At 32.8% G+C, this 16,304-nt stretch overlaps 1 protein-coding gene across 1 annotated transcript in view; it reads right to left on the bottom strand.

The window, feature by feature from the left end:
* Nucleotides 1–16,304, bottom strand: part of DMD (dystrophin) — a 1,897,222-nt gene that overhangs the window by 1,178,076 nt on the left and 702,842 nt on the right. Inside the window, 1 exon segment of the mRNA XM_039846417.1 lies at nt 8,256–8,417. Coding sequence (XP_039702351.1) covers nt 8,256–8,417 — 162 coding nt within the window.

Raw genomic sequence — 16,304 nt, 5'->3', positions numbered from 1 at the left:
ATATATATATACTACAGAACTCCTCAGAATATTTTACATATTAATATACATTGTGATATCCAAGAAGAATACAGTTCTTCGCTCAAAGTGTCCTTTTGCCTTTTTCTGGCAGAATATATTACAAAAGTAGATTTGGGAAAAGCTATCTAATATACTTAATGAATATATTCAGTAACAACAATTCAATTCATTATTAGAGTTATGAGATAAAAATTGATATATATTTCCAATCAATTCTATTTTGGGAAGTTGTATATCATGCATGCATCATACTTAGCTAGCACCTTTACAAATTAATTCCACAATTCTTACTTTCAACTTATATTTCATTTTTAGTTGTATTTAGGATATTGTTTATTTAACCTCACAAGATTATTATTCTGGAACCACATAATTTAAAAAAAACAACAACACACATCACTTTAGGGCAAGCTTGTTGTGAAAAAGATAAGTGATTTGTTTAAATAACAGAGTATTACAGAAACTTCCAGGCAGAATGGACACACTCTCCTCTTTAAAAATTCCTCTAATAAAAAAGGTAAATATTACATTGTCTTTCCTGACATTATGATCAGACCATGAAAAAATAATATTGTAGAAGAAAACATTGGGAACGGAAGATTTAATCCAAAGGAAAATGATTTCCGTACTTGGCTACCAGGTTTGTAAGATCTGCTAAAGATCTAAAGGATGTATAATTTGAGTTCTATTTTTACCTAAAATATACACCTGCCAGGATAAGTGTTTGAAGAAAACAAACAAGTGATCTTGAGAAATTGTCAGCTTGGCTTCATATAAAATCAGTAATTTCCAAAAGAAGCAATATTAAATGAACCAGCGAATCATGGGCTGCCGATTTGAAACACCCAGGCATGCTTTACTAGAAGTTATCATTCCCATACCTTTCGGGATCATTAATTTTTTTTCATAAGTGAAATAACATAAAGCAATTTATATTATCATGCCATTACCAAAAAATAGCAGTTGACAATATAGTAATTATGTTCATAACTAGCACTATATATTGAAAGTAGGAAACAACAATGGAAATAGAAATAATCATTTTTCCATTAAAAATGGTAAAGGGCATATTATAGAACTAAAAATCAATCAGACATTAATGACATTCCCAATATAGCACTTTACAATTAACTGAGCAGAGAGCAAGGCTTTTTATCATGATTTACATCAGACCATTCTCATGTATCAAATTAATGACAGAAAATGGCAAGCAAAATTAAGCTGTAGCTGTCTAAAGTATTTAACAGAATAAAGAAAACTTTATGTAAAATAGTTATTGGAGCTTTTGTGATGTCAAATAAAATGATTTCAGAGAAAATAACTGAAAATATTTCAAAAATAAATATATTAGAAGATGTCATATTGAGACTATTAATGGAGAAATATAACACTATCAGATTAGTCATTTTTAAACATAAGGAATTTTGAAATTGCGTCCTTAAGAAAGGGAAATGGCTACACACAACACAGAGTCACAAAATTAAGGGAAGAAAATGTACTGAAAGGTCTTGGATAATTTATACTTTTAAAATATGAAGAACATGAAAAAAATGTAATTATGACCATGAGCAGATAATTTTGAAAAGTTTCAGATTTTACTTTAGAATAATTCAGTAAGTGAAAATGTCAGAAGAAATTCACACATCTTTTTATTACTGTTTGTAAAAACAAAGCTCTAAGTCGACTAGATGAGGTAGAAAGCATATTACCTGCAAATTAAGTTTTTTTAGATAGAGAAGTTTTGACTTTTATTAGGAATATAACAGGCCAAAGCGCTCGTTATGCTGTAGCAACTACCATAGGCTATTTCAGGTTCCTGAGGTATACTAGAACTCTCGATACATATTTATTAAGTTAAATGTTTATGTACATATATATATTTAATTATGTGTGTGCATATATATACATGTATATGTGTATGTGTGTATAAATTCATGCAATAATACCGAACATTTTCATATTGCCAAAATAAATTTACCTATTCACTTAGTTCAGTTATAATTACTTTGGTGGAGGGTTATGTTAGGAACTTTTGAGCATCTTCTTTCGCCTCTCTCCTACTACTCTGATAGAATTGGGGAGAGAAGTGATATGAAGGAAACAGTCTATTTTAGTGTTTCCTAAACATTGTTTCTTGACATGGCATTTCCATGGTGTATTAACAGATATCTGGAAAAAAGGTTCTGTGGTTTAATAAGTTTGGGTTATATTTTTAAGCTTGAGAAATAAAAAGGGTCAAACATAAATCTTCAGAAGGTTAATACAACATATAAATTTTTAGAAGTAAACTTGATGACAGAACCTTAAAAAATAAAAAAAGTAAACACTGTGTGGAATTATTATTCCTTGAAATGCACCTGAGAAATGATGTTATTCTTAGGTATAAAAATGATTGATGATGATGATGATGATGATGATGATGATGATAGAATAGCCCGTTATAATTATGCATTTTCAAACAATTATGGTTACTTTTCAAAACAGATAAGAGACAAAACTTAGGGGGGAAATTTAATATACTGTATAGAAATATTGGAGAACTATAGTAGCTGTAGGTTAATTTTTACTTGATAGAGAGCTAATTATCAAAGTGGAGGAAACAGATCTGAGTTAAAGTCCCAACTGCCACAAGAACATTTTAGAAATGAAATCCATTAACTATTAAAATATGAACAATTGAAACATTATGATATTACTATGTAAGATTTTATAGTGGATATCAGTCACTGATTCTTTTTTCCATAAAAGTAAAAAGTTAATTTAAGTTAATTCCTGCCATTTAATTCTAAGTTATTTAACAAAATTCCTCACACTTTACCCTTTCCTATGCATTAAAACAATGGAGAGAAAAAGCTGATAGTAACCTGGAATTATTTTTTAAATATACTATTGGAAATATCCTCTATTATTAGTGTCTTTTAAAATCAGCTTTATTGAGGTATAATTTTCATACCATAAAGTTCAATGCATGTACAATTAAATGAATTTTTGTAAATTTAGAGTTCTGCGACTATCACAATTTAATTAGTGTTCTAAAACACTTTTATCCCCCCATATGATCTTGTGAGTCCATTGGCAGTAACTCCCCACCCTGATCCCCAACAATTAATGTAGCCTGTTCAAATATTCTCTTATAAATCTTTGACTTATCTACCTCATTGTGTTGTTGTAATGATCAAATAAAATAATGTAGATGAGTTGTAAACAGTCACCATTCATACGGACAGTCTTTGGAAAGGCTGAAATACGTACTTTTCATTAATCATTCCTTCTCATATAGGTAGCATTTCAATTTTAGAACAGATTTAAAATGAACTGCATTGTGTCTACCATCATATCTACATTACTGGGTAAAAAGAAAAGAAAATATTTCTGCCACGGCTACGTGGGTTTCCTATTGGAACCCAAATCTCTGTAATAGTTTTCTACTTTTTCTTCTTCTATGGTTAAATTATTTCGTTATCACATAAATCCTGAATGAATTCCTCTAAGTGAGTTTATACTATCTAATTCAGAAGTCAGTGAAGTAGGCTATAAAGTTATACTGTTTTAAGTCATTTGGCAATCAAATGTGCCTATTTACACTATAAAAGTCTTTTTTATTCCATAATGAAATCATAAGCTTAAACTTATAGACCAAAATCTGTTTTTATGTCCTTATTTTTTAAGCCATTGATTTAGATAGTTTGAAATGGTTACATTAAATATGGACAAATACAGTGAGTTATAAGATTTAGCTTCAATAAACACAGGAAGACCTTGATTGTAAATTATTTTGATATGCAGCTAATGCAATTGGTTTAAATTAACAGCTTTCTTTAGTAAAAAAGAAATACCTCTTTTCTATTTATTAATAGTTTTAGCCACATTGTTGATGGTACCAACAAAAAAAGAAATGGAAGGAAGAAATCTGATCTGCAGTGGACCCAGAATACCTCAAATTCCTAGCTTGTTGAGTAAAATATAGGACTGCTTTTCTATATTGATTAGGAAGTTCTCTCCTTTAATGATAACTTGTTTGTTTCCTAAATTGCTTTATTTTTTCCCCTTTCTCATACACATAAATCTACTATGTGAGATATGAGGTTGCAAAAGCTGGGATCAGGTATCTGCTGGATGAAAGAAAGAAAACAGTTTAACTATTGCAATTACTGCTAGGCAACCCCACTGCTTCTTGTGGTCATCTAAGTAACAAGGTCACGGGCTCCTCTAGAAAATGTGCATCATCAACACATAATGACATGGAGCATTTCCAGTAATTTTAATTTTGGATCTCTAATATGTATACAATCCCAAATGCATGGAGCATTTGGGATTGTATACATATTAGAGATCCAAAATTAAAATTACTGGAAAAATAAAATAAAGGGTAGATTAAAGTATCTCCACATTTTTAGGAATTACAAACATTTAAGTAGCTATTTAGACATAGTTATAACAGTTCCTACATGATTTAGAGGCACATCTAAGCTAACTGGCACATTAACATATGTGGAATTAGGGGGGAAAAAAAGAAGAAAATAAAAAAATCTAGCTGAGTTCATCTTCAAAGATCCATACTGAAAATTCTATTTGTCCAAATTGATTTGTTCATGCAGCACTTCTCAGCTATGTTTTCTACCATCATTCATTTCTCATTAAGAGTCAGGGGACAATCAGAATAGGAAGGATTTTCTCCCACTGAAATCTTGACACGGCTATAGTTGAGAATCTTTATCAAAGAGTGGTGAGGAGTATAATGTGAAAAAAAGACTGGAGCAATTTAGCCATTACTAGTAATGCACTGTCCAGATTTATTCTCAACCTTGGCTTCATGTTAGAATAACTGGGGGAAGTTTCCAAAAATTCTGATGGTCAAGTCTACCAAGAGATTCCGACGTGACTGGCATGGGGTGCAGCCTGGGTGCTTGGGTTTTTGCTTCCAGATCTTCGGCACTAAAACCAAATCTCCGTGTTTCAGTATGTTCTTCAGGAAAATGAAGGAATAAACAATTATATTCATGCCTCGTGTTTTCTTGCAGTTATGCAATTTGATAATTTTATTCAGCAAAATTGTTTTGAAGGAACACTCATGGGTTTTATATTTTAATCATACGATTTTTGAAATATTCTTGTTTATTTCTATATCTAAAAGATAAATTTCTATATCAGAAGAGTTTTCTCCATTTGCTTTATTTTATTTGAATTGATAAGATGCCATCTTGATTTTCTAATCAAAAATCTCTTTTTAAATGAGCTGGCATTGGGCAGTCGATATTGTGATGTGGTTATACAATCTAAGATTTTGGTTATGTTAAGTGTTATTTTTTGAAATAAAATACTCAGGTCAACATTTGCTCTGATATCCTTGCAGTATGCTGTTTACTTGTATAAAAAGCTAAGCTTTACTCCTGTAAGCTCATGTCACTAAATAAAAAAAATAAAATATTGTTAATCCAATTTAGAATCAAAACATGGTTTTCTAATTGTGACAGATAACTGATCAATTAACATTCTGAGGCAGTGGGACACTCATTCCTGCCCTAGAGTTATAAATACAAATGAAATACAAGGAAGTATCTTGATCTATATCTACTTTTATATATAATAAGGGTAAACCTATCACAAAGTTATACACATTGCATACATTTCCTTAATACTGAGAATTTTTTACATCTGAGAATCTAGAACAACTTTAAAAGGCAGAAAAAGAAGGCTCTATTAATAGATTTAAATTCAGTAGCAAAACTACCAGTGTGCCACATGGTGGAGTCAGACATCCACAAATCAACATGACCAGTTTGTGACAGGAAATCGGAGTACACTTTTAAGATGACCAAATACAGAAATACCGTTCATTTTGTCCTGCTTCTCAGTGATATATTAATAAGTGCTCAATTTCTGAAAAGGGAAAGCTAAACCCGCTAATCTTTTAATTAGTAATGAACTTTCATGTAAACTTAAAGAAACGCATTGTTTTTAAATTAATACAAAGCATAAAAATTAGCTCCCATTATTTATACTTAGAAAAATGTCATTTTGTTGGCATTCTATGGGCATCCTTTGTCTTACACACCGTGCTTATGTTCTTAATTCACAACCTCTTTACTCTCTACTTGTTTCTTTCAAGGGAGTTTGAAAGTGAACTTTAGGAAATGCAATCCTTGAAAGTAATCTGAGTACTTGATAACGCTTGTTCCAGAAAACAATTCACTGGCTGTCATCTTAAAATAAAATCATGAAGAATGTTTCGATAGCTTTTGGGTAGTCTGCTCTTTCGAATATCATATATTACCATTTAGGGAATTCTAAGGCAAGAATTATCTTGACAATATATTTGCAATGAGAAATGCGTAGAAAGTGGATTTGAGCTTGTTGGTACTCAAAATCTCTTTTTTCAAGTAGATGTGAAATTTCTTCATTTACCTGTATGCTGGTATATGCAAGTATTTTGAACTGCTATAGTTAATAACACTTTTACTATAGCTTTTTTAATTTAAAAAACAAACAAATAAACAAAATACTTTATTATAAACTAGCATGTTACTTTCATGTTTGTAGAATCTTGCACTCAAATATAAATGAAAGAAGACACTCAGGGTCCTATACCACAACCTTTTCAACTAAACAATATTTTTTTTCCCTTAAAAGCTCCAATAGTTTTATTCTACAAGCCTCAAAGTAATCTTTATATGTTTTATAATACAAATTTCTAATGTTAATATTTAATATTTAAACCGTTCAAAGTTTTCTTTAATTCTATTCAAAAAGTTATAAGCAGTCTTTAACTGCTTATCAAACAGTTCTCCAAAAACATGTCATTAAAGTAAAAAAAAAAAGTTCTATTCTGCCTTTAGTTTAAAATCATGTAATTTTTCTCAGTTCAGTAACTATTTCTCATTCCTATCATACTTTTATCTAAAGCCTTCGTATAACATTGTCTCTGTGACTCAAAATGGGACAGTCTTAGGAATCATTCATGTTAGGGAGCTTGACTAGATTTTTGTAAGTTTGGAGAAATGCGTATACTGGCGAGGTTAAAATCCTCAAGTGTGTTTGCTATTATCCTTCATTTACTAGAGTATTTACGTTTATTGTCCCAGTGAAAAACTACCATGAGGATTTTATCATCAAGATTCTCCCTAAACTTCACTTTCTTCATCTCCAGTTGCAATGATCAATCCTTCTGCTCTGAACTTTCTAAACCGATCAAAATTACCTATACTCTGCCTCATAATCTCAGGGACTTTCTCAGGCAAACTTAGTATGGTAAAATCACCCATGCTCTATACACCAATGCCCTGGGCACCAATTTAAAAGTGATTCGCTGCATGGCAAAGGCACCGTAACCATGACCTATAAATCTAATACCTTACCCAATTAGTGGGGAGAGGGCCTTTGGGATGGGGAGATAAACTTCTAATGCCTCTCACATCATGGTATACTAGTCTGAGTTATCCTTGGTTATGGAGTTCATAATATGCACATATAATTTGAAAAGTAACTGTATTACCCTACTCTCAGAAAATTCTAAGGACATTTAATAAATAATACCTATGTTGCTTTATGTACATTTAAATGTTATTAAAAATAGAAATATAGAATTTTAAAAATACTTTCCAAGGTGCAAGTTAATTTAAATATAACCTAATTTTACTCAGTATAAAGTCAATTTAGATTTACTTTCATTACTATTTTAACTCTGATTCTAGAAAAACTAATTTAACACATTTTATAATTGGAATGGAATAGAGTTGTGTGTGTGTGTGTGTGTGTGTGTGTGCGCGCGTGTGCACGCGTGCATGCATGCATGTAAGTATATATAATATGATTATTAGTAATAAAATGCAAATTTACATCTCAAGATAACAAAGAGAAGTTGATAATATAATGTTTGAAAATCCAATTAAATGGTCCCATTAAAAATATTTTTGTTACAATTTACATTCCCATGGTTTCTCTCTGGCTTGAGAATACTAGTTTGAAAATATTGATAAACAACAGGCTTCGGTGTGATAGCGCCCCTGTCTTTTAGGTGTCCCTATTTCAAATTCCTCCATTACATACTTTTGAAAATAAATCTTAGAGTGCTAATCAAGAGCTCTCTTTCTCCTCTTACCTCCAAAGAGTCAAATCAGTCTATCAAATAACCCTCTGGACAACTATTTGAAAACATTATAAGTTAGAAATTCAGCAATATCTCGTTCAGATAATAAAAAACAAGAGAATAGAAGCTCATTCGCAATTCTACTTGCCTGGGCTTCCTGAGGCATTTGAGCTGCATCCACTTTGTCAGCAATATAAGCTGCCAACTGCTTGTCAATGGATGAAAGGGACTCCTGAATTAAGTGTAAGGAGTTTTCGATCTCCTGGGCAGACTGGATACTCTGTTCAAGCAACTTTTGCCTCCTCACGGCCTAAAGAAGAAATAAGAATGAATCAGTTAAATATTGACTCATTATTCTTCTGCAATCCTGCTGCAAAGTAAATAAAGAGTCTAAATTCTTACACAATCACCTTTTTGTAAGACAGATTTCGCAGCTTCCTGCCACTCATTCAGCTCTACTTGTAAAAATAAAGAATAAGAACAAAGAATTAGCACACAGAACTACAGGATCAGAAATCTCTGCAGGATGAAACCACAATATTATGTACATCGAGGAAAGAGGCTGAAGAAAATATTAGTGAAATCATCTCAGTAGTTGCAATCTGTCGTACTCAGGCTGAATGCTCCCCCTGATCTCATTATATAGTTCAAGAGATTTGGTTTACTTAGAATAGGGTCATCGTCATCACAATCCAATTCGAGACTGATAATCCACTTCCACCAGTGAGACACATATACAATCTGTTCAGAATCAGCTCCTTTTGAAAAAGGGAATTTTAGATAACCATCTGGTTAAGGATTTCTTTTGAATACTATTTTAACCAGTTTTGCATGGTCTTTTCCCCCCACTTTCTTTCACAATTTGGATTATGGAAATTGCTTGTGCAATTGGATTTATGTTACTGCTGAAGTAGAACAAATAAGTAATCCTAATATAGCTGCAATTAATCTTGATTGTTACTATAAGTATGATTAGAATAATTTAACACTTTTCAAGTATAAATAGCACAGTGAATAGATTGCAGAGTTTCCTTCCAAGGAGTTGTTCACCTTTAAAAGAGTAGTCATAAAAGGAATGGGACAGGCAAGTATTTGAGAATTCCTTAGGTTATGCATCATTTCAAGAATTTTCCCTTATAATGCAATATATAGGTAATATTATCTGGTACAATAGAACTATCTCTCTCAGAGATCATAATTGGGGTTTTAAAAGTGAGCCTGTTTTTTATATTTATATAAAGACTATTAGACTATATACAAACATTAACTCAAAATAGATTAAAAATTCAAACATAAAATCTGAAATCATAAAATACTTAGAAGAAAACATAGGCAGTAATAAGCTCCCTGATATCAATCTTAGTGAAGTTTTCGTGAATCAAACACTAACAGCAAGGGAAACAAAAGAAAAATAAATAAATGGGACTACAACAAACTAAAAAGCTCTTATATAGTAAAAGAAACCATCAAAAAAATGAAAAGGCAACCTACTGAAATGGGAAAAGATATTTTCAAATCATACATCCTATAAGGAATTAATATACAAAATATATAAAGAACTCATACATCTCAACAACAACAACAACAACAACAAAAAACGATTAAAAATGAGCAGAGTATCTGAATAGACATTTTTCTAAAACAGACATATAAATGGACCACAGGTATATAATAATCACTAATTATCTAGGAAATGCAAATCAAAACCACAATGAGATATCACCTCACACCTGTTAGAATGGCTGTCCTCAAAAAGGCAAGTAACAACAAGTGTCGGTGAGGATTTAGAGAAAAGGCAACACTCACACACTGCTGGTGGGAATGTAAACTGTACAGCTCCTATGGAAAACAGTATGCGGCTTCCTCAAAAATTAAAAAAAATTAGAACTACCAAACATCCAGCAATTCCACTTCTGGGTATTTATCCGATACATATAAAAATACTAATTCAAAAAGAATTATGTTCATTGCAGCATTATATATAATAGTGAAGATAGGGGAAACCTAAGTGTCCATAGGCAGGATGAATGGAAACACACACACACACACACACACACACACACAAAATTGTAAAATCCTGCCATTTGTGACAACGTGAATGGACCTTAAGGGTATTATCATAAGTGAAATAAGACAGATGGAAAATGACAAATACCTTATGATTTTACTCACCTATGAAATATAAAAACAAAAACAAATGAACAAATAAAAAAAAAACTCATAGAAACAGACAACAGACTGGTGGCCACCGGAGGAGGAAAAGGGTTGGAGGAAGAGTGAAACGGGTAAAGTGGGTCAGTCATATGATGAAAAATGGAAATTGGACTTTTGAGTGGTGAATATGCATATCGCATATACAGGTATAAGATTGTAATGATGAACATCTGAAACTTATATAATGTTATAAACCAATGCTACCTCAATAGAAAGGAATTTAGACATTACATAAAGAATATAAATGTTGGCTCTTAAGCTTAAAAGATAGTGGACATGTCATTACTCTTTAATAAAGCCAACTTGGAACACAGTGTTACTGAAGAAAGAATAAAGGTAAAGGCATCTGGACCAAGTGAAAGGAAGCTGAAGTTCCGTGATGCTGCTGGAGCAGGGAGGACATTCCCAGTGTGTCTACCTGGGCCATAAATCTTCAGGGTCTGTCTTAGGCTTTCCTCTGCATTCTACTTATACCCTCAGTTTCAATTACACCACATATGCCAACAATTCTCAATTCCACATCTGCAGTCCAGATTCTCCCCTAAATCTCCACACTTGTATATATGTTGACCTACTTGACATTTCCACTTGGATGTCACACAGCCACCAAAACTTAGCAACCCAACCAAATATGAACCCATTGTGAGTTGTCCCCTTCTCACTTACTTTCCACCTCCCAAAATGTGTTTGCTCTTTCTCTGCATTTTTCCCTATTTCGGTGATTAATAATTAATCATTGCCTTTATTAGGCAAAATTCTAGATATTTCCTCTATTATGTCTTTCACCATTTTAATCAGTCAATAAATCACCAATTCTTTCTTCTACTTCTTAGTATTTCTTGCTTCTCTCCTTGTCTCTCTCTCTCAAATGTCATTACTCTAGTTGAGGTCATTACCGTCTCTTGTCTTAAATATGGTACTAGTCTCTTGGCTGGCATCCTACCCTGTCACTATCCATCTGGAAAGCAGCTACAGTGTGTTCTTTCTTAACTGAAATTATGGCTCTCTACTTTAAATCTTCTAGTGATTCTTTATTTTCTTTAGGATAAAAGCCATACTTCTTAATATGGCTTAAAAGTCCCCTCATAGTCCTTGCTGGCATCTTCTACTCCTTGCTCTAACTGTAGAAAAATTTCATTTTTCATTTCCCAGTGCACATTATGTCCCTCTTGCTTCTTGGCTTTAAACATGCTGTTCTCTTTTCCTAGAACAATCCCATTCCCAACTTCCTTTTTTGGGCTAATTTACATTTGTCTTTTGAGGCTTACATCAGAAACATTGACATCTCCCCCTCCAGGTGGCTTTCCCTGATACCCTGTTTTCTCTTGAACCTTGTATTTCTATCTTAGCATGTATCACACCATACTGTAACATTCCATTAATTGTCTGTCTTTATTTTAGCCTATAAACTCAAATGAGGTTGGAGCTTATGGAAGTCTTGTTCATTGCTCAATGCCAGTTCTGAAAATAAAGGCCATTTTTTTTTTTTATGACTGGATGAATGGTATAATGAGGCTTTTTAATGAGGAAAAAAAAGAAGAGTTCAAGTCATCAAAGAAAAAAATGGATTTCTAAGAAATTGGGGGGTAGAAAAGATCACCATTACTCAGAGATATAACCTTTGGAGAACAGATGTTCCTGGGTTTTTTTGTTTTGTTTTACTTTTAGCATTAAAAGTATCAGAACAGGATGGAACATTATTTGGAGCAAACTTTAATTTATTTCTACTAAAATACTCTAGCCAAATCAATAAACAAGGCCTTACCCTGTACTCTAATTCGAATATAGTTACATTTTTCTTTTCAGTCAAAACTTCAAGTGGAAGTTGCATCACATAATAATTCACAGAACACTGCTCATGGTTATAATCGGAGCTCTCTGTATTGTAGAAGAAAATGTCTGTAGCTTACCGAGAGTTTCTCCAGGGGAGTGGATCTTTAATGATAAAATTTCACCATTGTGACAGGTAGCTGGAGAAACCTTCCAATCATAGCAGGTAGTAATTGGCTACTCAGGCACTGTTTAAATTTGGTCCTTTATCTTGCTAAAGGCAAAAACGGTCTACCCTTTTGTGTGTGTCTGTAGAATTTTAATTTAATTGAATGGGATATAATATAGCATAATGTTAAACCACATATCTAGCCTTAAAATTATTTTTAGAAATAGAACTTTTTCTATTCATAAGATACGAGTTGACAGGAATGAAACGGCCTAAGAGATGATGGCACAGTTGACCTCACGTTGGTTGGTTCCTTGCCCCTCCTGGCACTCAGTGAGAGAAACTGGTTTACACGGATTCTTTGATTATCTCAGGGAGTGCAAAGACCTGATATCAATCCATGCCTGCAGAATTCTTTGAATTAGTCATGGCATAAGCTGTCTTCCATTTCTAAACATCTTATTAGTCAGACCCTGATAGGATGCCAGGCCTGAGGATTTTCTAGCACTCTCTGCCCACTTGACCTGTGCTGTCTCACTGAATGGAGCTGGTAGGAAGTCCTGAACCATAATTGAATTTTCGTAGTTGTTCCAGAGTATTGCTCAACTGTTACTTTAAAATATTATTTCATGCCTCTAGCTAATCTGCTCAGCAGTAAGAGGAATCATATAACTAGACAGAAACAGCAAATATGAGGAGAATTAGAAAGATATTAAAAAACTGGCAATCAGTAGCAAAATAAAAATGCAGAAAATTGAATCCTAGTAATGGTTACCAAGAAAAGACATAATGAAAAAAAACTTTTAATTTGGTTTTCAAAAAAAATTTCAAAGAAAACTAATTTAAAAAAATCAACGTACATGAAAATAAGTTATTAATCCCTTAAAGTGCTCTGCAATATAAAAGTTTAATGATTTTTTTTGCAATAGAAAGTTGCCTTCACAGTGAATTGATTGTTGTTCACATTCTTATTTTTAAAATAATGTATTAACCCTTATGCTCCCATATTACAAACACTTAAATCAGAGTTCGGCATCCCTAAGAAACTGTAGAAGGATAATTATTTTTTTCATTTTGAAAGAATAAATTTTTCATATGAAATAAAAACTGAGAATTTGAACAAAAGTAAATGTGTTTAAAATATAAATGCAGTCTTAAAAATAGAGAAAAATTTATACAAATTATCCAATGACTTTTACAAATCACCATTCATCAAAGGAGCTACATGTCATTAATATATTTATTAATTTTATTAATTTTTATTTCATTGAAGAGGTGATAGATAGATAAGCTCATGACTGAAAATGAATTAGGAATGTGGGTGTTTTCATTATTAAAATAGGACTGTCTGAGAAAATTATTATAAAGATATAATTTCCCTTATTAAGCTTTATAGCCAGCAGCAAATACTTATTAAGCACATAATATTTTGAAGAATTAAACTATAAACATAGTCTCTCATACAGGATGATTGTAACCAAACTAGAATGCATGGATAAAACATTTTTCAGCAAAAAAAAAAAGAAGAAGAAAAACAATCTGCATCATATGAGTTAAAGAATGCCAGAAAGTTCTTCTGTCCAAAATTTCCTACCTTACACTGACTGCAATACCCCTCTCAGTAGCACACTCCATAGACTAAATATAAGATATATATTTAAATATATATATTTAAAATATATATTAAAGTTTACTAAAATAGAGAAATAGTCCTGAGAAAGTTAATTCACAATACAGCATGAGATAGTTTAAGGCCATGAAAATAACTTTTTTCCAATATCTGTGGCATCTAGAAGTAGAAATGGGAGAAGTTTTGTCATTATTTTGTTTCTCCTTTTATTAGTGTATGCAATGGCTTTATTCGCTGCTTTGGTGGAGAAGGAGTAAAGGAGAATTTTGATGCCTGAGATATGATTGTGGGAGACCAACTGGGGTGGAGGCCTTAAAAGGAGGTTTACATCAGGCATCTCCTTGCTGTGAGCTCCCTGTGGACAGTGCAAGAGTGATAGGAGTCATGGTATGAAAAGCATGAGTGTACAAAAGATGCATTTTGCCTTCGTAGCATCTTTCACAAACCTTTGTTTTCATTCAACTATATAATAAATATTCCTTGTTGGCCTGCTATGTGCGATAGGCATCTGGGAGCTCTCAGTTTTTCTTTCTAAATTACTCGATAGATCCAGGTTTAACATTGTAAAATTTACTCTTTCATTGGCCCCCAAAAAGAATTTTTTTTTTAGTGAGTTAGGATTTTGAGAGATCCGACATCTCAGAAGTCTAGAGCATGGATTTTTTTATTTTTTTAAGTTGCAGATTCAGTTTACAAAGAAAACTGCAGGTTCTTTGTGAAGACAAATTACCTGAAAGTGTTTTAAGTACTATTCACTAATATTTCTAGGAAAGAAGGAAAGAAGAGCAGATGTCAGATGAGTGATTAAAAAAAAAAACAGGTCATTTATGTTTATCTTGTAGTGATGCACTTATTTACTTTTTGTTCATTTATAAGTACTTGTTGGTGGCATCTGGACATGTACAAAGCTTTGATTTCTAGCACTGTTTTATTTTATTTTCCCTAAGTAATGAAATATTTTAGCCAATGTTAAAATTAAGTCGTACTTTTTGAGTGATCTTAGTAGATGAACTAAAGGAAATTCTCTCTCAAATTCTGATGCAAATAAAGAAAAGTGACTTCAAATTCTTGAAGTTTCTGCTTGAAGAAGAGCTTTAATTGACTTCGACTTGAATGCCAGTAACCGTGCACCAGGTAGAGCCCAAAGGAGTATTTTCTCATGAGCAGTGGTAAGTGTGGGAGTTCTATTTGAAATATGCTATAACCAAATCCTACTCATGTGGCTCTTTGGAAACTAACATGAAAACCTACAAGAGGCCACTGATCTGTACTAATTGACAGCTGTACCTCACAGCACAGACTACCCTGACCAAGACGTTCTAAGTTCTGGAGTCTCGAGTGCAATGGGCCAGGTAATTGATACAACTACTTCCTTTTCATTTTTCTTTGTCATTTAACTATTTTGAAGCTCCAATTATTATGGCCATAAATACATTAGACTTTATAGGTTATCACTGAATTTTGGCTGTAGTTTTCAACTGAAAACACTCAGTGCTAAGTTTTTCTCATTCTAAGAGATGGAAATGACAAGACTTTTCTCAAAGAGGGGGGAAAGCTAGCCTTCCTTCATTACTCCACCAACTCCACTTACTCTAAAACTCTTTGAAGATTTGGGAGAGAAACAAAGTCAGGTTGAATCTATGGCCCAGGGAGAGAGAGTGTGATGGCCTCTTCTACTCACTCAAGGAAGAATGAAAGGTGGTACACTTCAACATTTCTGTATGTGAGGGGAGCTCCAAGACCATTACCCATAGACTGTGGGAGTCCAAGGTAGGTGGGGATGACATCTAATTACTAACTTGGACTCTACTTAATCAGCTGATGTTTTATTTGTATTCTAAACATACCTACAGATTAATAAAAAAGACTTGGAAATGATGGCATAATGAAGAGAAGGGACAGCCTGTATTTCCCAACGCTTGGTGTGGCAAAAATATTTCCATAGGTCAAGTGGACATTGAAGAAGGCAGCCATGTTTGACCTATCCAGCAGGAACACTGCTTGCGGAGCAAGATATTCTAAGATAAAGAAGCTTTGAGATATTTTTACAGAAAATGTTTTTCTTGTTAAAGAAATAGGAGGACAGAACTTAAAAAGTCTAGAGTTGCACCCCAAAGAAAGCCAATGTTTTGTGTCCTTGCTACATAAAATACTTGAACATTTAAAAAATGTTAGTTAATTATAGAGTTACCCACTTTCCTCCATTGCTATTTATCAGGCCAATGGAGAAAATATGACCCAGGTGGCATAAGTAAAAGCAGTGGAGGGGTAGGGATTCTTCTTAAAAAGAATTTCCTCAACTTCCCTCCCAGTGCAAGTCACCTAGTCCATGGTTTAAGCTAGAGCTGGAAACATAAGACATTAAGCTGATTATGAGATTGAAATTTTTAGATGAACTAAACTGGATTTAACTT

This window comes from Pteropus medius, unplaced genomic scaffold, assembly GCF_902729225.1.
Source record: "Pteropus medius unplaced genomic scaffold, Ma_sr-lr_union100, whole genome shotgun sequence".
NCBI lineage: Eukaryota > Metazoa > Chordata > Mammalia > Chiroptera > Pteropodidae > Pteropus > Pteropus medius.
The sequence above is the reverse complement of the archived record's forward strand: the minus strand, read 5'-3'. Positions and strand labels throughout refer to the sequence as shown.